This window comes from Gasterosteus aculeatus, chromosome 17, assembly GCF_964276395.1.
Source record: "Gasterosteus aculeatus chromosome 17, fGasAcu3.hap1.1, whole genome shotgun sequence".
In the NCBI taxonomy this organism is placed as follows: Eukaryota; Metazoa; Chordata; class Actinopteri; order Perciformes; family Gasterosteidae; genus Gasterosteus; species Gasterosteus aculeatus.
The window spans coordinates 7015868-7038369 of NC_135705.1; the positions used below are offsets into that span (position 1 = coordinate 7015868).

A 22502-nucleotide genomic window follows, 5' to 3' on the forward strand; every position below is an offset into this window, starting at 1 on the left:
TGCTGAGATAATATATTTACTTATAAGAGTAAAATTCTTGGCACTACAGTGTAGCTACTGCTGAAGCCCCCAATTTCTTCAAAATAATGAATTGCTATTATCATGTGTCAATGTCTCCAATACACTGAGGTAAGTATTATTATTTTTATACAAGCATGTGTTGAGATCAGAAAAAGATAACAAAAATTAGACAAATAAAATATAGTATGTCACTGTATGTTGCGTAACGTTTTTTAATGCATTTTATTTACTGTATTTGCAAGTGTGTGTATGTTCTATATATGTTTTCGCTACCCGAGTTTATTTAAGGGCGTGTATTCTGCAACAGCAGTGATTCTGTATTGAAATGATGTAAAGTTTCTTTTTTTTCCAATCATTTTGTTTACCGAAAGAGAGAAAAAAGAAAGAGTCAGTGACACAGTATTCCATTGAGACATTTTATATACAATACTTTTTGGTACATGTAAATAGAAAACCCTATATAGACAGAAACAGAGACATAAATACAAACCCAAACAATTATTTCGGTATAAAACAAACATGAAATTGTTTGATAATGCTTCGCTAAAGCCATACAGTTATTATGCATACTTATTATATAATATCATGAAAGTCTAAAATGGATTAACATGTTTTAATATAGTATGTTTCAGTTTAATTATTTATGAGTTATTCATTTAATATTGTCTTGTTAAATGTGACCCTAGCATCTTTGAATAGTGGCTCTGGTGAAAATGTGTTTAAATCTGTATGACTTCAGTGAAGTAATCCAGTAACAAGACAAGGGTCAATTCAGATTCATGTATTTTAATAAATGAGTTATATATCAAATAAGGCCTTTAAAACAACAATTAAATCACTAATTCCAGCTCATTCGTGAATATCAGTTATTTGCCATTTTTAACCTCTTCTGCCAAAGTCTTTCATGAGCTGAAAAATTGAGGAGAAGCATCTTGCCGTTTTTTAAAATGTTAAAAACAGTGAATTGAACCTTGTCCTGTTACATCATTTCCTCAAAGAAGAGGTGGCTCGGCTTCTACAGGCGGCAATGCTGTTGTTAAAGCGCTGGATTAGATTTTTGGCACAGAAAAAGAAAAACTAAACACATAAACGTTAACAACTTCTATGCTAGGAAACACATTCGGTTAGCCTTTAACATGTTAATTACCACTCAAGTACAATATTTACATTCTCAGCAATTCGAGAGTATAAACTGTGATGATTTAGATGTACAAGACTTATGGTCATATATAATTCATGTGTCAAATATAATTAATTGGGGAATGCCTGGTGTTGTTTGGCTCTAGATATTGTAAATATATATATATAGTATAGTATATATACTGTACATCTACAGCAAATACTAGACAAATGTATTAATTCAACAAAGGTGTCAGCGCTGCAGTCTACCTGCAAATGATTTGACAACAGAGGGTGTAAAGTAGACTTTCTACTGCAGCATCGTTGGCCTTTTTCCTCATATTGCTTTAGTAAATGTCCAAATTCCTTTTACTTTCAGCAAATGCATAACCCAAATGCATACATAAGCCCTTGTGAGTTTTGAATGAGCATCTGTGAGGACTTCAGTATTTGTCCAGGTTATGCATTTGCCATCAGCTCATCAGAAATGAAGGAAAGTATTTACCCTCGGGTGAATAATTTACATTGGACAGTCTGCTGCTGTTAAGTGAAGTGGAATGAATGAGAGAGAGAGAGCGAGAGAGAAAATGAGTCAGAGGAATGTTTGAGGCTTCTGCAGTTCAAAAAGATTTAGCATTGCCGTAGCAACCAAGTGAACTCCGCTAACATGAGCTCAGTGTTGGGTTAAACCTCATTTGTCAAATTCAGCCAATTTTTCAATGAACTCTGTTGCTACTTTGCGCGCCGTAATGAGCCCGCCATTTGAGCTACATAAGCCAAAGCAGGAAATGTTTCTCAGGATTTTTGCACAAGTGAAATGGAAGAAAATGAGTTAACACGTCAGGGGTCGGCTATGTCCAGGAAGTCTTTCTCAGGCGGCGGTCCGCCCCGGTACCAGCTACAGGTTGTGTCAGAACGGCGGATGCACGCGTACTGCCGAGCCTGCTCCCCATTTAGGCTGTTATCCAGTAACCAGTCAGTCCACAAGCACTCGTTTTCTCCTGTGGACGCACACGGGACTGTGTAACAGGTGTTGATCTGTGGGCACAAGAGCCTTTGGGTCAGCCGCTCACTCACTCACTCATCGCAGTATCGCAGTATTTGTTCCTCCATCCTCGTTAGTTGAGTTTCTCTGGAATCTCTAAAGAAACTGGAGCGTCTCTGTAGACACGTGATGTTGTAAAGCACTTATTCATTGGAAAAAAGAGACATACTTGTGATTTGTTTTGCACTGAAATGGAAAACAACTTTGAGGCAGAATAAGAGATGAGAAAAGTGACCTTTTTGCATTTGCTTTTGCGGTTGCTGTGCTTTTAAAGGCATTTCTCAGGCTGATAGTGGGACAAGGAATAAATATATATGAGTAAAGAACAAACGGTCCTTACTCACTCTGCATTCACAGCCCATCTGGTATCTGTAGTTGAGATTCTTCTTCTGGGACAGTGATAAGTTGTCCCAGGATTCTACCAGGTCGCATTGGCCAATAGAAATCCTTCCATCACTCCACGTACTTCCTGTTTGGTGACATCACAACACTGCTGTTGAAAATGTCATCTAGCACACAGCAAGTCAAATGTAATCAATTTAAAGAAAGAAAGTTGATTTGCATAAATTGAGAATCCTGTTTTATTTAATAGTTCAAATTAGTTCACAGTTAATATAATTTAGGTTGAGTAATGTACACTTCCAGACATTTTCAGGATTTTACATACAGTTGCTTTCTTGCGAGAGTTGAGGAGATGGTTACGCTTTACCTCAGCTGAGCAAAATGCTAAATGCTAACCAGACAATCTATTCCCTTTTATATCAATGTCACCATCCCTGCTTTTTCTCACGAAAATTGCAATGTTAAATTGTTACTGTACCTGAGAGCAAATACCCTGCTTTGTTGTTGGAGTCCAGTTTGACGCCACACAGTGAGGAGAAGACTGGAGTGTACACGTACTGGATGTCTTTGGCCTTGTCAAAACCTTTGAACATCTGGACCCAGAGGGAAAGAAAATGTAATTAGAAATAATGAAAGGACATGAAAACCGTTTCAACCTTTTCTTTAAAATAAAGAATGCTGGTTTTAAAATCCTTAGTAATCAAACACATGTCAATTCCACTCCACAATGCAGACACTTGCTTGCTGTAATAAAATAATTAATATATTTTGTGTGTTTCTGTGAGCTTTAATATTGTCAACAATAGATACATCAGTAAAATCAACTATACAGCTACTCACAGCAGAGATAATAAGAACATGTTCTTTGTGTGCACTGACAGCAGAAACAGAGATCTCACCTTGATCATTTTTATTTCATATTGGATCATCTTCATGTAAGGTGAGGAGCTGTTGCTTGGAGACACAATCTTCTCTCCAGAGATCTTTGCCCTTATCACTGGCGGGAGAAGGAAAGTATTAGAACTGGAAAATGATTTAGATTCATTGGAAGGGCAAATAAATGGAGTTTGGAGAATGAATGTGATTTACGTGCCAGAGAATAATGCATATCTATGATCACTGTATTTTTCCTTAACACTGGTAACCCTCTCCTCCCTCACTCCTCCGTCATTTCGTTTGTCACTAGTCTTTCTCTCCAGAGACAGTGCGGCAGTTCCTCTAAGTAGTGATACAGGATGTGCCCCCCCCCCCCCCCCCCCCCCCCCCCGCCCCTCTCTCCTCTGGGAGGGAAATCAAAACTCACATGGAATATCAAGTAGCTCTCTGCCCGCACACTCCCATTAACCGACTCCACGCACACAAACACAGATTGATGTATACAGTATGCACCACACACACAAACCATGTCTGGCACAGAGGTGTGTTCAAGTCCTCCCGAACCTCGAGGAGAAAGCAGGACAATTGGTCGGTGCCTCGCAATAGGAAGGTACAGTGAAGATGTGTCATTTTACAACCTCGAAACAAGAGAGCAAAACCTCTTTACACTTGAACAAAAATGATAACACTCCGCCAACGCTGCACCAATTCAAACAGATTTCTGTTCTGCTGAACCACTTTTTTTCTTCCATCCATTTAGAAAACTGTGTGGCTCATTATGTTAACTGCCCTGTCGAACATTTCCTTTGACTTAACTACATTGCTCTCGCCTAAAATCAGAGTAATAGCTTTCTGCCAGCTTATCAAAAAGTCCCACACAGTCGCAGACAGCGGCGAACCAGCATTATAAGAAGTACAATACACAGTGGTAGTAGTCCAGGTTGTGTATTTAAAGCTGACTTAGAGGTAATCTCCGACATTTCTATATATTCAGCTTTGTTTACAACTGCATGTCAATAACAATAGCTCATTGCTTAGTCCTCATGCAGAAGCAGTTAATAGCAAAAGAGCATCGACCGAAACGTAATGTCACAATCCACCAGGCATCATCTGACACGGAGTTAGCATTTATTAGTTAAAAATGTACTTGTAAGCTGTCCCTCAGTTGTTTGACTACAACTGAATGAGCCATTGTTTGAATATCACTAAGAATTTCGAGTGTCAAATGTGCCTCTACTATCATTGTGAACAGCATTATGTGTAGCGTGAGAAGCCAAAGCCTCACAGGCGTATAAACCAACCAATATAAACCAAGGCTGAATTGGTATTCTCTCTAAAAGAGAACGAACGGTTTGCTGTAGTTGAACCAGCATGCGATGGAAAAGGAGAAGGCGAGACACAACTAAGTGAAGCTTATGACCTTGGTAAAACCACGAAAGAAAAAGATTCAGCTACGCAAACCCCCTCCCTGTTTGTGCGATTCACCTCATCCCATAACGACAAAATGAAGCTCAGTGTGTTCTGGGAAAGGAGAAAAGGAGAAAAGGAGACGCTAGGAGATAGAAAGGCAGGCAGGACGGACAGAGAGTTAATGGGATCTTGTGCGAGGCGTTGTAGTTTGTGCAGTGCACACAAAGACCAGCTGGTTTTGTTCTCGGAGAGAGCAAAATGCTCCAATCTCATTTTGCCATTTATTTATCTTTTTTTTAGATGTCAGTAACAAGTACATCTCAAATATAGTAATTTCATAGATGCTCTATAATACCTTATGTACACGATGACATGCCTGCCTGTGCACACAAGTACACACATTGACCCAAGAATTATAGCTCAGTTTGATCAACGAGTAAAAAAGAACATCTAAACTTACTCACTTTACTTGAATCTACACATTAGCATCCACCCATTTAACTATGATTCCACCACTGCATGAGTCTGCCACGCTCACTGGACAGAAATACTCTGTACCGAGGATCACTGTCATATTATTGCCCTCTGGTTCCCTTCACCTCTGTGTTCTGGCCTCACTTTGGCGAGAACAAACACATCTGGAAGTTGATGAAGTGCTCCGGGCCAAATAGCCAGCCAATTTGGATCTTCTGAGCAGAATAATGGGTCTGTATTGTCTATTAATGGTAAGTAATACACCACGGCTTAACCGTGCTCTGTGTAAGGATCAAATGGTTGGCAGTCGGAGGATTGGCTGTGTATCAGTGCAACGTGGGCGAGGACAGAAAGTTGCTACAGCCAGTAAACCAATAACTGTACTGTTGTTTTTCCTTCACAGCCGGTGCTTTTAGTTGGATCACCTTCCAGACACATTCGTTTTTGAGAGGGGATTCATTTAATTTACATTTGTTATGTAAATGAAATGTAATAACAGAACAGGAAGACTTTTTTTATTCCAAGTTTCTTGGAAGAGTCTCTTCCTAAAATGATTCTCTTGGCCTAGATTCCCTGAAACGTTTACCCCCCACCTAGACATCTTTGAACTGCGCAGGCTACGTTACCCACCCACTTCAGTTACTGCAGCTGTGTTATGAGCAGGATATAAAGACAGGCGCGCCTGCAGAGTGAAAGTGGCCGTGCATCTGCCTCGCAGCTACATAACCAAAGAGAAATATTGCAAACTTGTACCATGAGAACTGATGTAGTAAGTAACCCCCCCTGCCCCCCCTCCCTGATGAATCGGCACCCTTGTCATGCTCACAAAGCTGGACTGTCAGTGGGCTTTCACACTGATATTGTTAGTATGCAGACCATTAGACCAAGCCTATAGACATGGAAATGAAGTGGGGAGAGAGAGGGAAAGAAAGAGAGAGAGATGGAGTAGGCTGTGTTGTTGGCATGGCTTGGCCGCCGTCCAACTAACACACACACACACACACACACACTCTCATGCACACATTCTCAAATACACAAACAGGGCCAGGGAATGGTCCAAGGTTTGTCCAGATGGGATATTACTCAGATGTAGAGGTTTATTCAAAGGGCTCATCTGCACTGACAGCACTGTCAGGTCAAGTAAAGGCCACTTGCATCCTGTGCTTAGAAAACAACCAGGACAGATAGACGGCAGATGAAAAGTTTGCTTTGACACATTTGGTGTGAGCGAGGTATTTCTCTTATTTGGTATTCACGACTCCAAAAAGTTACATTCTACCCGAAAGAGACCAATGAGTCTTGTCTCCATTCAGAGGTGGGCTCATGCGTTAAACACTAAAGACAGACCCAAGGAAATGGGACCCAATTACGAAGGAACCTGTGGTTAATTTAACATTTGTGAAATCCCGCCCTCTATGGTTACGGCTGCTATGCCTGTCAAGCTTTCCCCTTTTGAAGTTTACAATAATAATGGTGGAAGAGTTAACTCCAGTCATAGTTCCTGATGTGCTGCTCAGCTTTTGAAGTTACGCTGGGAAGTAGGTTAGCCAAACATGCTAACGTTGGCGGCTCACTTTAGAGCATAAAAACAGTTGTGTCAGTGTTTGCTCTCTAGCTCTTGTGTATTTTATTTGGCAAGAACAAGTCCTTGGATACTTATTAGTATCAGCGCTGTAGGATGTGGGGAAATCCAAACCTCGGCCGACTTACTGTAACTTGGTACAGTTGCTCGGCTCTGATTGGTGGAGCGGATCAGCCAGCGTTCTGTTGGATTCTGTTTTGTTTGGGTCCAGTGGTGCACATGGAAGAGGTTTACCTCCGTGGCCATCATCTTAACCCAAACCATGTTATTTTCCTAAATACAACCCCAGGAAGACTGTTGCCCGAAAAGGAAGGATCGTTTTTGGCAAAATTTCCCCGTGTGCAGGCAGAAACTGAGAAAAAGTGGTTCCACATGTATCGTTTGCTGCAGATGAGCCGCAATACTCGTGACACGTTCTTTTCAATTGCTTTGGTTGGCTGCATGATTATTAACTTGCATGCACTTGGGGCTCTTATGTGACCAACGGCAGCAAAGAAAACCAAAGAAAAGAAAATATTATAATAATGGACCAAGTAGTGATCTAACTCATCGTGACTATGTCAATATAATGGCCTGTAAGAAAACCTCATATCTTTATGTTGGAGAAAACAGACTCATTATATTGCACCTCCATCTAACTCATTGATGACACACTTCTTATTAAAAACTCTGTCCTAAAAACACCGCCCCAGATACCATCAATGTGATCTCATTACCCAGAACGTATTTGGCATCATAGCAGTTTCTAAACAGGTCTCAGCTTTTTTTCAGACTGAATATTGGTTTGACACACATTTCACTTTGGGGGAGCTGATCCTTTCAAAGCCTGAAGTGAGAAACAGGCCAATTAGAAAAACGAGTATGAAATACTAAAGAGAAATGTCTTTGTCTAGTTTCTCTTTCTCCCTGGTCTCCGTCCTCTGCTGGTGTGTAACCTTTGACAGGAGCACATACTTCAGCTTTCCACCGCCTCCAGGCAAGTACTCAAAGTCAAAGCAGAGTGTTGGTTTTGGCCTGTGCTTGGACAAGAAGGATGATGGGGGGGGCGTCGGACTGACAGACAGACAGGCAGGCGACCCAACCAACAGACAGACAGATGGAAAGTAGGCCTGGTTTGTTTTTATGCATCAGAAAAAAAGAAGACTGAGTTATTTCCAAATAAAAAACACATATCAGGCTGTCCTGAACAACATGGCAGGAGGTGTATTAATCTTGGTGTAAAAGAAAAATTAGCCCGGCCATTTTCTTTATAGTGCGTTCATAACAAATCCATGAATATCATTAGAAACAGTGAAAATGATAAACCTTTTATTTCTTTCAATTACAAACCACAAAAAATTTCGCCCTGAGGGGTGGGAGGGAGCTTTTATATTCTTAACTCTTATCCGAGTGAACAGAGGCTGAAGGGGGTTTTTAACTCACCGATCTCGGCGCTGCAGAATAGCTGCTGTGGGTGTGCCGGGTGGCAGCTACATCCCTCCACCACCACCTCCTCCAGGGCCGCGCCGAGCAAAAGGAGCACCCAGAGCCCCAAACACGCACTCCGCTCCTGGGTCATGGTCACGATGACTCCGGCTGCCTCTGACCGCTCCACCGCGCGACGGACGCTGGACAAACCGCTTCTGATCCTGTTAAGTTCCACGGGAAAAGTCCACGGGGCGGCAGCAGGTCGAAGGAGGACACAGTGGGTGGAGGGGGGGTGAGGGTGAGGGTGAAGTAGTGAGATGAGCTTAAAGGCGGCTGTGGATAGAAATGTTTTCAAAGTTTAAAGTACACCTCTGAATTTTAGCCAGAGCAAATTACTTGGGTTGAAGGAAAGGCTGCCTCTGCTCTCTCTGTCTCTCTGTAGACAACACACAGAGAAACTTACAATAGTCGGATCCCCTCACACTCTGGTCTTGAATGCTGAGAGGGTCGCACACAGGGAGCCTCTTATGTACTCAACAATTTAGGGACAGCCTCCTCAAACGCAGGGGGAAAAAAGCTACCATCCTTCGCCTCTTGGGCCCTCCTTTGATGTCCTCCCTCCGCTCCCATTGGCCGGCGTGCGTCATGAAAATGATGACCTATTAATGAAGCATTCTGGTTCAATTTCACGAGGGATTTATAATTCTGATTATTGTTCTTCTTAAGTGCAGCATCTGATTCATAAAAGCAAACAAAAATCATGGAAAGTACTTTTTGGTACAAGTAGTACCAATAGTTTTGTTTTTCAAACGTAAAGACCAGAAGTCATTTTGATGAAAACAATGGGGAATGCGTGATCATTTGGTAATCTTCACCAGACATAAAGCTTGTAAGTATGCTGTATAGACAGCTCGCTGGGTTGTGCATTGTTTGGACGTTTACGGATCTGTGAATGATGATAGGTGGTCTCAAAAGCCTCTCTTTTCTCACCTCATGGCCTTTTCAGTGCGTTGAAAATCCTTCTTTATTCACCTTTTATTATTCTATTGCTTTTCAGATTACATCACCAAGTTTCCCAGTGGTGGTGAAGATCGGACACGCCCACTCTGGAATGGGAAAGGTAATGTTGAGTCCTTATATTCAGCCAAATATAGAGATAGAAAAGCTTCATTTTAAGGTTTCTAACAGTTCTTAGTCTAAGGGGATTCATTATGGAAAACCGAGGTCAGGGGAGAGGTGATGTGTTTGTTTGGATCCGAGTGTGTGTGTCTCTGCATCGGTCAGTCCGTGGCTTATCTTAAGCAAAAGTTATGGCTGCGTGCTCACAGATCCCTCCTGGTTTCATTGACTCGCACTTTCCAAAAACACCTTTTACTATCTGCTTCATATTACCGCTGACTGAGTGCTGGCTCCTCACACATTACTCTTAAACGCCCCCTCCCCCGCCCCTCGCCCCCGCTGGTAGGGACCACTAGTGATAACACAGCTGAGGGCATCGCCGCTGCTCAGCTGCCAGAGACAAAGTGGGGCAGAGACGATTTCAACACTGTTCTTGCTTTGGACCTTGTGTTTGGCTCACAGCTAACACAACGACCGGCGCACACACTGCCGTACCTCGCCGCCACTCAGCCGCTGCTAAGCGGGCTTAAGGCGCCAGGTCACCTTTGTGTTTAGGCGCGGTCGTATGAAGCTTGTTATATTAGGGCTTCGGGCCCATTGCTTGTGTAACGTTCCTGTCGCTTGTTATTGAGTTTGGATGACGTCGGTTTGACGTCACTTTACAGAACCGGTTCTGTTCACTCAGTCACACAATGAAGAAGTCGTTAGCAGTGTCTGGATAAAGATTCCTCCCCTCTCACTGTGCTGGTATTGATTGACAGCTGTGTTAATATTATCTGGGTCTGGGTGTAATCCGAGGGAAGTGTTTAGCCTCTCGCCGTCGGTCCTCATCGATCCCCCACTCGTTATTCCAGTGGACCGCTCCATCTGACATCTGATATGAGAATGTCCGCTCGTTATCGGCCTTCATCGTATTCTACACACCTGTGTCCCAGATGTTGCTTTGAGTGGTCTCTCTGATCTTTTTTAAGAAAGACATCTGTCTTTATAATAAATACTGTAGATGATAGTTCCCACTTTGACACTCGGCGCTCAGTGGAGAATCCCATTTAATGTAGAAAAAAAAATCACTGTTACAAGATTACATTATAACATGAACAAAATAGGACATAAAGCCGTACATGTGATGCATTTGTGTCCTTTATGTGGCTCCTCTGTAGGTCAAGGTGGAAAATGTGAGTGACTTCCAGGACATTGCCAGTGTGGTGGCCATCACTCAGACCTACTGCACCACGGAGCCATTTATAGACGCCAAGTACGACATCAGGGTCCAGAAAATCGGAGCCGACTACAAGGCATACATGTGAGTGTTGTTCTCATTTCCCAAATCAACAATTAACAGATACTGCACCTCCATGTTCAGTACCAGAGGGTCGAGTGCTTAACTGAATGGATTAAACAAAGCAACTTGCAATAAGTATTATAAGTATATAGTGCAGTAAAACCCGGAGCTGTGCATGTTGGCTGCGTACAGGCTTTCCTACCTGACAGCTTGTGCTGTAATCTCACCCCTCCTGCTACAAGGCTGTCAAGACTCTCTCTTCCTTCTGTGCAATTTCTACAAGTGAAAGTCAGTGTCTGCAATGATTCAACACACGATTTCCTGTTTTCCAGGCGAACGTCCATCTCTGGTAATTGGAAGAGCAACACTGGATCGGCCATGTTGGAACAAGTTGCCATGACTGACAAGTGAGCACCGCATCAACATTAGTGACGCTCGGGCTGTCCCCGTGTCACACGTGTCCCAGTCACTCACAATGTGTCCTCTCTTTGAGCTGAGACCATGTTCTGGTTCTGGTTTTCACATTTAGCTGCTCCGCTCATGGGTAAAATCCTTGATTATAGTCCTTTTGTAAAGCGCATATTTAGACCTTTCACAGCAGGTGTAAATGACTATATTTGTATTCTATGCTGGCTCACCAGCAAGGCCTTGAGCGCCGCTCAAACTAGACAGAAAAGCCATAAATGTTAAATTGCAACCTTTTTTTCTTTATTCTATTTAAACTGTGCAACTGCAAAAAAAGTTTGTTAGATAAACAAGAATTGAGTGTCCGGGTTTCACCAACGTCTGAATGGAACACCAAATGAAAAATTAAAAAAAGAAGATACATAAATACTAACCTGAATTGTATAAAACCAAAGTAGTTTTTAGTAGTAGTTGTCTGATTCATTTAACAACTTTAGCTCTCTCCAAACCTTACATGACACACAAGCCCCAGCAGAACGAGGTTCCAACACCAGCAACGTGCATCTGGTCCATCGTTACATTCCTTCCAAAAAAACACACATTACAGCTTCTTTATTGTGCAACAGCTCTGAACATTACAAATGTGACTTTTAAAGGACTTGATGTATATGAAGCTCTAGAAAAGGTACAGATTATGTTTGTAGACCTAATCCAACTTCTTGACGCGACAGGTATAAACTGTGGGTCGATACCTGCTCAGAAATCTTCGGCGGACTGGATATCTGTGCTGTCAAAGCCATCTGTGGCAAGGATGGTAATGACTACATTACTGAGGTGAGGAAAACGTGTCGAAAAGGCAGGGTGAGAGAGATTGTTGCTGAAGTGGGAAAGATGTGAAAAACACGTCTCGCTGTGAGTCTTTTTTTATGCTGCAATACTGTTGCTCAGACTAGATTCATTTACAGGGATGTTGACATTATATCTTATTTAGCAGCAGCCTGACTGCAACAGTGATGAAATATTTGGGTCCCTGAAAATAAAGATAATGACCAAATTGAATTTGCCACAATCATTTGCCATAATTTCAACTCTCTATCTGCAGGTGGTTGGCTCATCGATGCAGCTGATCGGCGATCACCAGGCAGAGGACCGCCAGCTCATCTCAGAGGTGGTGGCGGCTAAGATGAGCCAGGCCCTAATTACCAGGTCATCTAGTGCTTCCCGCTCACCTGCCCGCTCCCCTCAAGGCCAGAAGCCGACGACTGTGCAGCCCCAACAGGTAGAGAGTAATGAATAAAGAACGGATGTGCAAACATGACTTGCTTTGGTTTTTCCTTGTGATTATAACGAGAAGCAGGTTGATGAGGGGTTACTGACGATTATTTACTGATTCTTAACCTTGTTTGCTTTTCCTTCCTTACCCTCTCTCTCCCTCTTTGCTTTACTCTCTTTCTGTCGTCCTCCCTCACCCTCCCTCACCCTCAGGCTGCTGCCCTTAAGGAAGGACAGTCAGATCCAAGCAGGAACTCTGGCCAGCGCCCTCAACCTCAAGGTTCTCTTAACACTGTTATCATTCTTACTACGAGTGGCACCAGCGTAGGCCCAAAGTAAACCGTCTAGTAAACATTCTCTGAACCGTCTGTCACGGCACAGTTCACTCTCAGAACACGTGGAGTATCCAGATTTTTTCTTTGAAGAATTCTTTTCGGAATAAAAATGGAAATGAGACTAAGATAAATATCTGTTAATTAGCGTTGCTGGTGGGTGGATTTGGTTGCCTTTGACTGAGCAACACCAGCCATTTCCACCTGTTCCCAGTCTTTGTGCTAAGCTAAGCTAACTAGATAAAGTCCCTTTAGCTTTAGCTATGAGTCTTATCAGCGTCTCCTCTAATCCTTGCCAAGAAAATGAATGTGCATTTATAACTATTGCAATACAAGACGCGGTGATGTGACACGCTCAAGGTGCAACCACTATATACCACTACGTCTCTGTAACTTACTGTACCCTTTCATATTTAGCATGCATACACGTAGCAAGGTCATTTGGGGATTTGCAGTGGTCTAATTCCTTGTGCACTTGTGTTTTAAGTTTAATATCAAGTCTGACTCTGGGGAGAAACAGTCTTTCTCACACGGTGAAAGTTGTTGGCCATCCGGTCGTGTTGCCTCGAGGGTTCGCTCGTCGAGTGGCCTGCTGGACTCTGTCAAATTCGATAAGCAGCAGTACGGCCGCCACGCGTGAAGTAGATCAGCCGAGTGGTTCCTGAGGGTCAGATGGACAGACAGACGAATGAACAAGTTTCTACAGTTCAGCTGCGTTTCCATTTTAGTTTATCTTAAAATTCTGCACATTGTTTTGGTGTGAATAAGATGATGGTGTCATTCTTTGCATGTTCATTTCCTAGTTTGCTTGGATCGGAATCGTTTAATGATCTTTGATCTTCGTACTCAATGTGGCTGCCAATATTAGTCTGCTCTCCTCTGTCTCAATCTTTCATGGCTTATAAACAAACACACATTAAAGATTTTGACAGTTGACAAGTGATTAATATAAAATGTATGTTCGGTGTCATTTAGTTATTCAAGGTTTGTATCCAAGCAAATGGTTAATGTGTTTTCCTTTACAAATTAAACATGCGTGTACAAATGGAATTTTCTTTGGTCCTTATGTGCCCAGAGCAACCATTGGGATGCTTTATCACAAGCATTTAAAACGTAAGACTTGTAGCTATTTCCTGGAATGGCCTGACAGTAAAGACTGAGAATGTTTGGTATGAATTTTCATGAAGGTTGTAGTCATTTATATAATATCATTAAAATATAAATATATGTAATACTAGTTAACAAGTCGTTAAAGAAAATGTGTGTACTTCTTCCCAGCTATCTTCAAAGAACCCTTTTTGTAGATGTTGTTAGCAGATTTACAGACCTGTTTATCATCCTGCTGCATCCTGGAAATTGAATTATCAGCTATTGGAAACCCATCCCTGCCCTGTCACTTCCCACTCAGCATGCGTCATCTATTGTATATTTAGTGTTGCATGATAGGTTGGCCGTGATTGCATGATGTGTTTGAGTCAGACTGAGCACCTTGTATATCATATCTCCTCTTGTTGTTCACTTTCATTCATTCTCATTTCTTACCCTCAATTATTTTATTCATTTATTTTCGAACCACACCACCTCCTAACGGCCACATCAGTCAGTTATCGTTCATAAAAGCAAGAGACAATCCGCATGGCGGTCTCGTCTCCACAGCTTCTCTTAACCGTTGTCCTGCCGCCCCCTGCTGGTCGGTACAGTCCAGACACACAGGGATTCTGTGAATGCGAGGGCTTGTTATGTGAATGGGCATGTCAAGACCCAAGCACATTTTCGGTATTACGTTCTGCTTTGGGCTCAACTGCTGCACTAAAACACCAGGTCCTACATAACAATAGACAACGATACTTATTCACTTATTTCCTTTACGTTTCCCTTTGCTGTTTTGCTTGTTTTGACGTGTGTTGTATATCATCTAATGTCGTTATATTTGATTCTATTAGGGGCACCAGTGAAATCACAGATTGTGGAATCATCACCACAGTCAGCAAAGAGAGCATCTGAACCGGCACCAAAGCCCAGCCAGGTCCAGAAACCTGCTCCAGGTCCAGCTCAGATTCAGAAGGGCCCAGTCCAGAGGGCCGCCTCGGTCACAAAGCCTCCAGTGCCGAGGCCTCCCCCTCCGATGATAAGAGCCCCGTCCGTCGCAAAGTCGGCCCCAGATTCTGCCTCCCCCCCAGCCAAAGCTTCACCGTCATCCCCGGCAAAAGCAGCAGGCGCGGCCGCTCCGGGCTCTCCCCCATCCAAAGCGGCGGCGGCTCCGGCCTCGGCTCCGGTCTCGGCTCCTCCCCCGGCCTCAGCTCCCACCACAGAGCAGCCCAAGCCACAGCCTCAGGGCTCCCCGACCCCGGCTCCTGGAAAACCCAAAGAGCTGCCTCCAAAACCCGCGCCGCCGGCGAAGCCCATTCCTCCGCTCCGCAGGAATTCCAAGCCACAGCTGCAGCCAAAGCCACAAACCCCGCCTCCTCTCAAAGCCACGCCTAAAGCCCAGCCCGCGGGCGTGTCCCCAGCACCCACCCAGGCCTCAGATACTGCGTCGGCTCCGGCCCAGGCCTCTCCTCCCCAAAACCCCGAGCCTGAACCCGCTGAAGCTGCCGCGGGCCCCGCTGAGGCCGAGGGCCCCGTGGACGAGCAGCCGGGAAGCCAGCAAAAGGCCCATCCTCTGCTGAAGTAAGAGCCGCACCGTTGTCACGCTGTTGATAATGCAAAGACGTGCATTTCAATGGGCCTTTTCTTTGAGTCTAGAACACACAAGTAAATGTGTTAATCCCTTCTTCTCTGGAAAGATAATGTTTGGAAATTCAATCGTCTGCCACATTAATTATCAATAGAATCTTTGTTTTAATTGTGTATTTTAGTGTCGGTCGAAGTTGCTGAAATTATTCAAATTAACACTTTATTTTAATCCTCTCTATTTAGCATTTATATTCAGTATATACGTATGTAATAACATTACAAGCAGATAGAGGGAGTTTGACGTGTGTATTGATGTATTTGTCCCAACGTTTTACCGTTGCATGTTCCTATGCTGCATATGTTTGACAAACGGGGATTAAAGTACAATGTTAACATTTTGGAATATTTTCAAAGGTCATTGTACAAATAGTGCATTTGTGACCTTTTTGGCCCTCATATTTCCCTGTTTGTCTCCATCCTTACTCTTCTCCCTTCACTCCTCTCTGCATCCCATCGTACCTGCCTTCCCTACTCGCCTCTCCCCTCTCTCTCTTTTTCCCTCCCCCTCCCCACCCAGTAAGTCCCAGTCCCTGACCAATGCCTTCAACGCCATCAGCGACTCCTCTTTCTTCCGCGGGGCCTCGAGCACCGGAGGCGACGGCCAAGAGGAGGTGAAAGCTGAGACCATCCGCAACCTCCGGAAGTCCTTTGCCAGCATCTTCTCTGACTAAGACACGGCCCAACCGTAGTCAGACCCCTTTCGATCCTGCCCCCCGCCCTCCCTCTCCCCTCTCCCATTTTACCTTTGGCCAGTGATGACTTGATTGACATTAAACGTGAACCAGTCTGAGATTAAACTTTGTGTGTTAACTGTACTGTATCCCCTCCGTCGCCGTCCCTCCTCTCCCCAACTTTCAGCTTCTCTGTGTGAGTAACAGTGAGGCCTTCTGGGTAGGATGTTCAGTGGATGAGCCAGAATGGACTGAAGGAGTTACGTCATTGATTTGGACAACAGAGTAGAATAGAATAACAAAATATTTATTTTCCCACTTGAAGGAACTCTTCCTGAATTATATAAAAGTAGAATATTCAATTCTAAATGGAATGTACATACAGTATATATATATATATATTTATGTATATATACAGTATATGAATAAAAACATGTATAACTATAAAGGGAGATAAGCCAATTATATCACAAAAGTCCTGTAGCACTTTTCGATCCACCTTTGTCAGTGACATAACTCTTTCATTCAGTGACTGTATTTATACATATTTAAAGAAAATAGTTGGATATTTGACATTTAATAGTTTCCCTTTCAGTGAATCAATTTGTCAGTAAGTGCAAGTGTGTGAGTAAAGAAAACTACTTTAAGTATTTCTTCCTGTGTGAATCCAGTTGTTGTGTCTTTGGTCCTCAGCGACTAACGACTGGGCTCGTCGGCGCCGCCCCCTTTTTTTGTCTACAAGCCTTGAAGTTCATTGTCGTGTGAGGGAGTCGCAAATATGTGTGTGTTTCTTCTGTGTTGTTATGCATGGCTCCTCCAAGTGGTTCGGTGTGACTTTTGGAGAAGAAGTGTTGAGTTTTGCACTCCGTTGCCTCTCTCTCTAGTTCTCTCGATGTTGTAGCCTTACTGTGAACATGTTTTCAATGCAGCTACGTGTCAGCTGTGCAAATTCATTCATTTATTATAATTGTTTGATGACGTACGGCAAGGATTGCAACTGCTGTAGTTTTAGGAGCTTTGGGATCAGACCTATGAGGTGCTGCACTGAATAAATCAATCCTAAATAGTAACTGGATGCATTTCAAAGAGTAAAAAGAATTATGTCTGTAGCTGTGACTGGTGATTTCTTATTTCACCTCTGTGTAGATCTATCAACAGTATTGTAACGTGTTGATCATTCTCATCAAAAGACATTGAGACAGTAGTGCAATAAACGCCTCGACGTCACTGTTGAGCGCTGTCACCCTCTTATAGATATAAATATGAGCATACATACAGGACCTGTGTATCTGTTAGACACCCAACTCTTACATTCCCTTTAAGATTTCTTCTAGTCACAACTTTCCAGGTGGCTTTTTAACTGCAGTCGGACGCGCGGCTCCAGTTTATTACGCCATATCAAACTGTTGGTTTCTGTGATTGATCCTGTTTGTGTTGTGGGACTTTAATTAACTAAAGGCAACCTGGAATGAACCCAGTACCTTGACTGGTCATTTTCAGCTGTGTTGCTGCCTTTCAAGTTCCTAAGTGTAAGAAACATAAATGCAAATCTCCACACCGCATCAACCTGTCCGCTTATACATTAACCTTGTTGCAAGTAAACTATAACATATTGTATTTTGTATGTATGTAAGTGTCATCTCAGGAGTTTATTTTTTGTAACATATTGACTTACTTATTATTTGACGCTCTCCAAGTCTATGGTACAGTAGTTCTTGTTTGTTTTGCACCGTGTTTTCATTTGTAACACAATACTGCTTTGCATGATCTGGTGACTGACGATGTTTCTTTCTGTACAGATAAAAGTCAATAAAGATGTGGTTCCATCATTCAAGTTACTTGCTGATGCCTGTGTCTTTGGCTTCAGGGTCAGTTTATCCGTCACGAGGAGAAAAGCTATGGCGGCAAATCACTGTCAAAATTCGAGAGCGCAAATCACAAACGATACCTCTCTGTAACCGTTGTGGACCGTAGATGACAACCAGCTACAACCATAATTTACCATCATTACTGGCACATTAAGACTGATGCGTCCAGCTCACGGTCTTCATGGTAAATGAATGTGTGAATATCTTGCCAACTTTCAATACGGATCGATTTTTGGAAAATCAAAATAATGAGACGCGCAGGCTCCTCATAGTTCGGTAAAGTTGGCGAGACATTCACAGATTCAGACTGACGGATCGGTATACTGGGAAGTAAGTAGTACAAATTGCGGCGAGGTGAATGTTAGACCAATGCTTTAAATGGTTTATGTTTTTTGATACCTTATCAGTTCATGATTTCCGTCAATGTGCCATAAACTGTTTGGTGCTGGTACGGAGTCTTCAGCTGAAGGGTGCGCATCATAAACCCCACCAGGATCCACACACCCCATGGATTCCTGGACACGCTGTCCTATAATATGCAAATAAATGCACAGATATGGTGCACTGAAAAATAAAACAAGTAAAACACCCGATCTTGCAGTCAGTTTTGAAGTAGCACAAACTCTGGACTGAGCTGCTTTTTAGCACATTGTGAGAAAATCAGCAAGTAAACCTCTGGGAAAAACTGCAGCATTAAAGGTAAATAACCACAAAACAAATAATGACTACTGTCCCTTACGTTGTATGCGTATGCCTTGGGCATTCAAAATGCCCAACCATCATTTTGTATCCGGTGTTTTCCTGCAGAATGTGAGTGACCATTTCATCCAAATAGTTGGAGTTGGTAGATCGTGGACTCTGATCATCAAAAATAACAAGACAAACGTCAGAAAAGACAACAAAAATCTCACCCAGCTCACATTACAAACAGAACATATTTAATAAAAGATGTACGTTGGTCGGTCTTAAACTGCAGTTTAAGATTTAGATTATTTTAAACGAATAAACTTTACAACAGTTCCTGGGATACTGTCCTGATCCTAAAATGTCATTGATTTGATTTATTGAAAATGATCTGTTTTTTAAACACAGGAACACCATGTGTTAGTTTAAGAGGTCACCTTCTGTCAACCATTATTTAATAAGTTCATTTCATGGCAGCCATGTAAAAAGTTCATCCCAGTTACCATCAATAAACATTACGTACATTTGTAAAAAGATATCATGCCACTTTTATGAATGAAACCAGGAAAACACACAGGACGCGATGACCTCATTCCGCACTGCAGCATCCTCCCAGAATCGTCCTCTGCACACTCCCAACACGTGTGTTTTTACGAATGTTTGAAGAATTAACCAAGGTTTATTTGCTTTTGCAAGAGAACTATCATGTTTTGCTAATTTGGTAAAAGGTTTTCTTTTTTGTGTGTAGTTTTGCAAAAATAGCCAATAGTTGCAAAAATCGTGCTTAAGCCAAGAAAACGGACAGTCTGGATCTGTTTGTCCAATTCTATGCCTCTAATTCACACATTTTGTCTCGTTTGTTTATCTCTTGTAGAACACAAAATGTAAAAGCAAAGATTTGCAGCGTTACAAGGTTTATGTGAGGCACATTGTATTGTTCAATGGACTCTGCTGCCTCCCAAGGATTTGGACCGATCATTTTACTTTGGATATTCGCACCAAATTGGCAATCCAAAAAAATGAAACCTTATGGTGGCAGTTGAGGGAAAGCCAGGCGATTTTTTTAAATCAGGATTCAACAGTTGTTGAGATATTATTTACTCTTTATACCTTCAACATCAAGATGAACGGTTCACAACACAACAAGTATAGCATAGTATTTTATGTACTGTATGAATATATTCAGTAGATAGGCTCCACCAATACAAATACACTGTGCACACATACACATTTACTCTAAATGCTTATTTGCACATTCTAGAAGGCTTCACTGGGACTCCGGAGATCTGACCTCCGAATAGAACGTTTCACCATGTTCCATGTTCTAGCTTCCATGTTCCACCACAGTCTAAGAACACACTGTGTGGCAAATTCACTCAGTTAGTTTGGTAGTTTAGGTTGAGAGCAACACACACTGAGGTTTTTCTGTTAGAAATCCCTTAAACATCACAATGTCTAAAGGGTCGGAAACGGGGAAGATGATTATGCGTTCTCTGGTCCCAAGAAGAGCTCGAGGTGAGTGAGGAATCCAGACAGAAGTCTGCATTTACTGCTGTCAATGGTTTATTGGACTTATGAGAAGGCTCTAATATGGAGTTGGTACCTTGAGCTGCACCTCTAATTCCTGTTGAGACCTGTTTCTTACGGTTGAACCCTGAAATGATAAAAGATGACCGACTCGTTCACACGAAATGAATGTTTCATTTTGTTTTTGTCGTCTGTAGATGGCAATGCAAGCTCATCGGACCAAAGTCCATCGTCAGAAAAGCAGATCCCGAAGAGGAGGGTGAGAAGAAACGCCAGTCTGAGAACAAAGACACTCATCAAAGTGTCCTGGCTTTCAAAAGCTAAAAGTGACAAGTCAGTGTCCAACTCAGCAGTCACTGGTAAGCCGATTGTGTGAAACTGCTGCTGGAGATGCATCCCATCATCAGTTAGGGACATTTCTCCCATATAGAGCCGGTGTCCTTTTTGGGAGGATCAGCTATACATAATGAAATATTCCTTTAACTAAGATTCAGCCCAGCAGAAAAGACACTTTGAATGCCAAATGATTCTGTCCACGTTGGTGTTGTGACAGTCAACAAACTGACAATCTGTAGGAAGCTGCAACACCGTTGTGGAGGTGGTTGGCAAGAGAGGCACCAAGAGGAAGGTCGCCGCTGCTGATGGAGGACCGAGCAGTAAGAGGAGGAGGCTGGACACAGAGTCCAGAGAGTCTGTAGGAAGCTGCAACACCGTTGTGGAGGTGGTTGGCAAGAGAGGCACCAAGAGGAAGGTCGCCGCTGCTGACGGAGGACCGAGCAGTAAGAGGAAGAGGAGGCTGGACACAGAGGACAGAGAGAACCAGGGAAAAACCCAACAAGGTCGGTAGTTTGGCTTCATTACATCAGTGTGAAACTATAATTGGAGTCATTAGGTAGATTCATATTAGAGTTTAGTATGTAACATTTAACACAAACTGTAGTTGGTGTCACTCACAAATAAATTAAAACAAAATATTTGTGTCTTTTCAGAAGAATTTGAGGCTAAATACCAACAGCTGGGGAAGCTCAACGAAGGAGGATGTGGATCTGTGTTTGCTGGACACCGCCGAGCAGATAAGCTCCCTGTAAGTGTTACACGCACGCGTGCCCACACACACACACAATCACACATACAATATGTTCAGGAAGTGATAAGAAAAAAGTCTTGTTTCTATCTCGCAGGTTGCCATCAAACACGTCCCCGACAGATACATCTACTGCAAACACGTGGTGAGTGAGCGACACCTGCGGCTGTTAAAATGTTCTATATTCTACAAGCTGCTTATCACGGAGGAATCGTGGGCCTCTTTAATTCTCAACTCCCATTTGATATTTCAGGACAACGATGGGAAGCAGATCTCCATAGAGGTCGCCGTCATGTTAAAGCTGGCGGCCGACTCAGACGGAACATCGCCACACATTCGCATGCTGGACTGGTACAAGTTGGACAAGGAGCTGATCCTGGTGCTGGAGAGGCCGATGCCTGCCGTCGATTTCTATAACTATCTCAGGCGAAAAGGAGGATTCTTGAGAGAAGAAGCAGCCAAGGTGAGCTGCTGCGATCAGCTCAGAGTCACAGCGGTGAGAACGTGTCAAACCGTCCGCCTCTGATCCCTCGTCTCTCGCTCTCTTTTGCGTCCTTCAGGTCATAATCAGCCAGCTTGTCGATGCAGCGATTGATCTCAAAAACAAGAACATTTTCCACCGTGACATAAAGCCAGAGAACATGCTAATTGAGACGAGCTCGGACGTGCCACGAGTTCGCCTCATCGACTTCGGCTTGAGCAGCTTCGACGAGAGTGACACATCTTACAAGACCTTCTACGGTAAGACGTCTGGCTCTTTACCGTCTGTGACAATACAACAAAGTTTCTCATCCTCTCCGTCTTTTTATTATGTCTGTATCTTCCAGGTACTCTGGTCACCCCAGAGGTTTTCCGGAAAATGAGGTACAGAGCCGGACCCACCACAGTGTACCAGATCGGAGCAGTCGCTTTTAAGGCCCTGGCCTCAGAGAACTGTTTCAACAGGGTGAGGTTGTTGAAGAGGAATCAGCAAATACCCAAATTCATCTCCAAGAGTAAGAACAATAGTAAAATCATACTTGACCGACACAAATCTGCTCCTTTCATTTCACATTCTGATGATCTCACATTTCTTCTCCGTGTCTCTCCAGCTTGCAAGAACTTCATCCAGACGTGTTTGAGTGTCGACCCTGACGACCGTCCCACCGTGGAGCAGCTCAGGGTCCACCCATGGCTCAAATAAGTCCCCCTCCCCCATGGCTCAAACAAGTCCACCCCCCCCACGGCTCAAATAAGTCCCCCTCCC

The 22502-nt window shown here is 43.1% G+C and overlaps 3 protein-coding genes across 5 annotated transcripts in view; 2 read left to right on the forward strand and 1 right to left on the reverse strand.

Annotated features, from left to right (window-relative positions):
- The window catches only part of LOC120834710 (synapsin-2), a 47035-nt gene extending 29104 nt beyond the window's left edge, over nucleotides 1-17931 (forward strand). The window contains exons 6-13 of the mRNA XM_040202904.2: nucleotides 9334-9396; nucleotides 10556-10698; nucleotides 11010-11084; nucleotides 11814-11916; nucleotides 12185-12361; nucleotides 12568-12634; nucleotides 14630-15356; nucleotides 15940-17931. Coding sequence (XP_040058838.2) covers nucleotides 9334-9396; nucleotides 10556-10698; nucleotides 11010-11084; nucleotides 11814-11916; nucleotides 12185-12361; nucleotides 12568-12634; nucleotides 14630-15356; nucleotides 15940-16093 — 1509 coding nt within the window. The 3' untranslated portion in view covers nucleotides 16094-17931. The remainder of the gene's footprint in view (nucleotides 1-9333; nucleotides 9397-10555; nucleotides 10699-11009; nucleotides 11085-11813; nucleotides 11917-12184; nucleotides 12362-12567; nucleotides 12635-14629; nucleotides 15357-15939) is intronic.
- LOC120834711 (metalloproteinase inhibitor 4) lies at nucleotides 424-8868 on the reverse strand. Of its 3 annotated transcripts, none has more exons than XM_078091839.1 (6): nucleotides 8740-8868; nucleotides 8292-8609; nucleotides 3427-3524; nucleotides 3006-3120; nucleotides 2530-2654; nucleotides 424-2178 (listed from the first exon to the last, which is right to left on the reverse strand). In XM_078091839.1, exons 2-6 carry the CDS (start codon nucleotides 8425-8427, stop codon nucleotides 1981-1983), a joined length of 672 nt encoding a protein of 223 aa, XP_077947965.1. In that variant the 5' UTR covers nucleotides 8428-8609; nucleotides 8740-8868; the 3' UTR covers nucleotides 424-1980. The 3 variants fall into 3 exon arrangements, with proteins under 3 accessions (XP_077947965.1, XP_040058841.1, XP_077947966.1); XM_040202907.2 differs by having other exon boundaries at nucleotides 2526-2654; XM_078091840.1 differs by having other exon boundaries at nucleotides 8292-8497; nucleotides 8673-8803.
- A 2165-nt stretch (nucleotides 17932-20096) lies between the features above and the next one.
- Nucleotides 20097-22439, forward strand: LOC120834892 (serine/threonine-protein kinase pim-1). The gene is made up of 9 exons (XM_078091707.1): nucleotides 20097-20160; nucleotides 20370-20531; nucleotides 20748-21011; nucleotides 21162-21256; nucleotides 21354-21401; nucleotides 21510-21719; nucleotides 21817-21997; nucleotides 22084-22263; nucleotides 22348-22439. Exons 1-9 carry the CDS (start codon nucleotides 20097-20099, stop codon nucleotides 22437-22439), a joined length of 1296 nt encoding a protein of 431 aa, XP_077947833.1.
- The last annotated feature ends 63 nt before the right edge of the window (nucleotides 22440-22502 follow it).

Bases quoted from the DNA above. Each gene is read 5' to 3' on its own strand.
- LOC120834711 (XM_078091839.1), bottom strand. From the start codon at position 8,427: ATGACCCAGGAGCGGAGTGCGTGTTTGGGGCTCTGGGTGCTCCTTTTG. The intron at 3,121-3,426 runs GTGAGATCTCTG...CTCTGGGTCCAG, and splicing joins ATGAAATAAAAATGATCAAG to ATGTTCAAAGGTTTTGACAA. The intron at 2,655-3,005 runs GTACAGTAACAA...GTCACCAAACAG, and splicing joins AGCAGGGTATTTGCTCTCAG to GAAGTACGTGGAGTGATGGA.
- LOC120834892 (XM_078091707.1), top strand. From the start codon at position 20,097: ATGTCTAAAGGGTCGGAAACGGGGAAGATGATTATGCGTTCTCTGGTC. The intron at 21,257-21,353 runs GTAAGTGTTACA...TCTATCTCGCAG, and splicing joins GCCGAGCAGATAAGCTCCCT to GTTGCCATCAAACACGTCCC. The intron at 21,402-21,509 runs GTGAGTGAGCGA...TTGATATTTCAG, and splicing joins ACATCTACTGCAAACACGTG to GACAACGATGGGAAGCAGAT.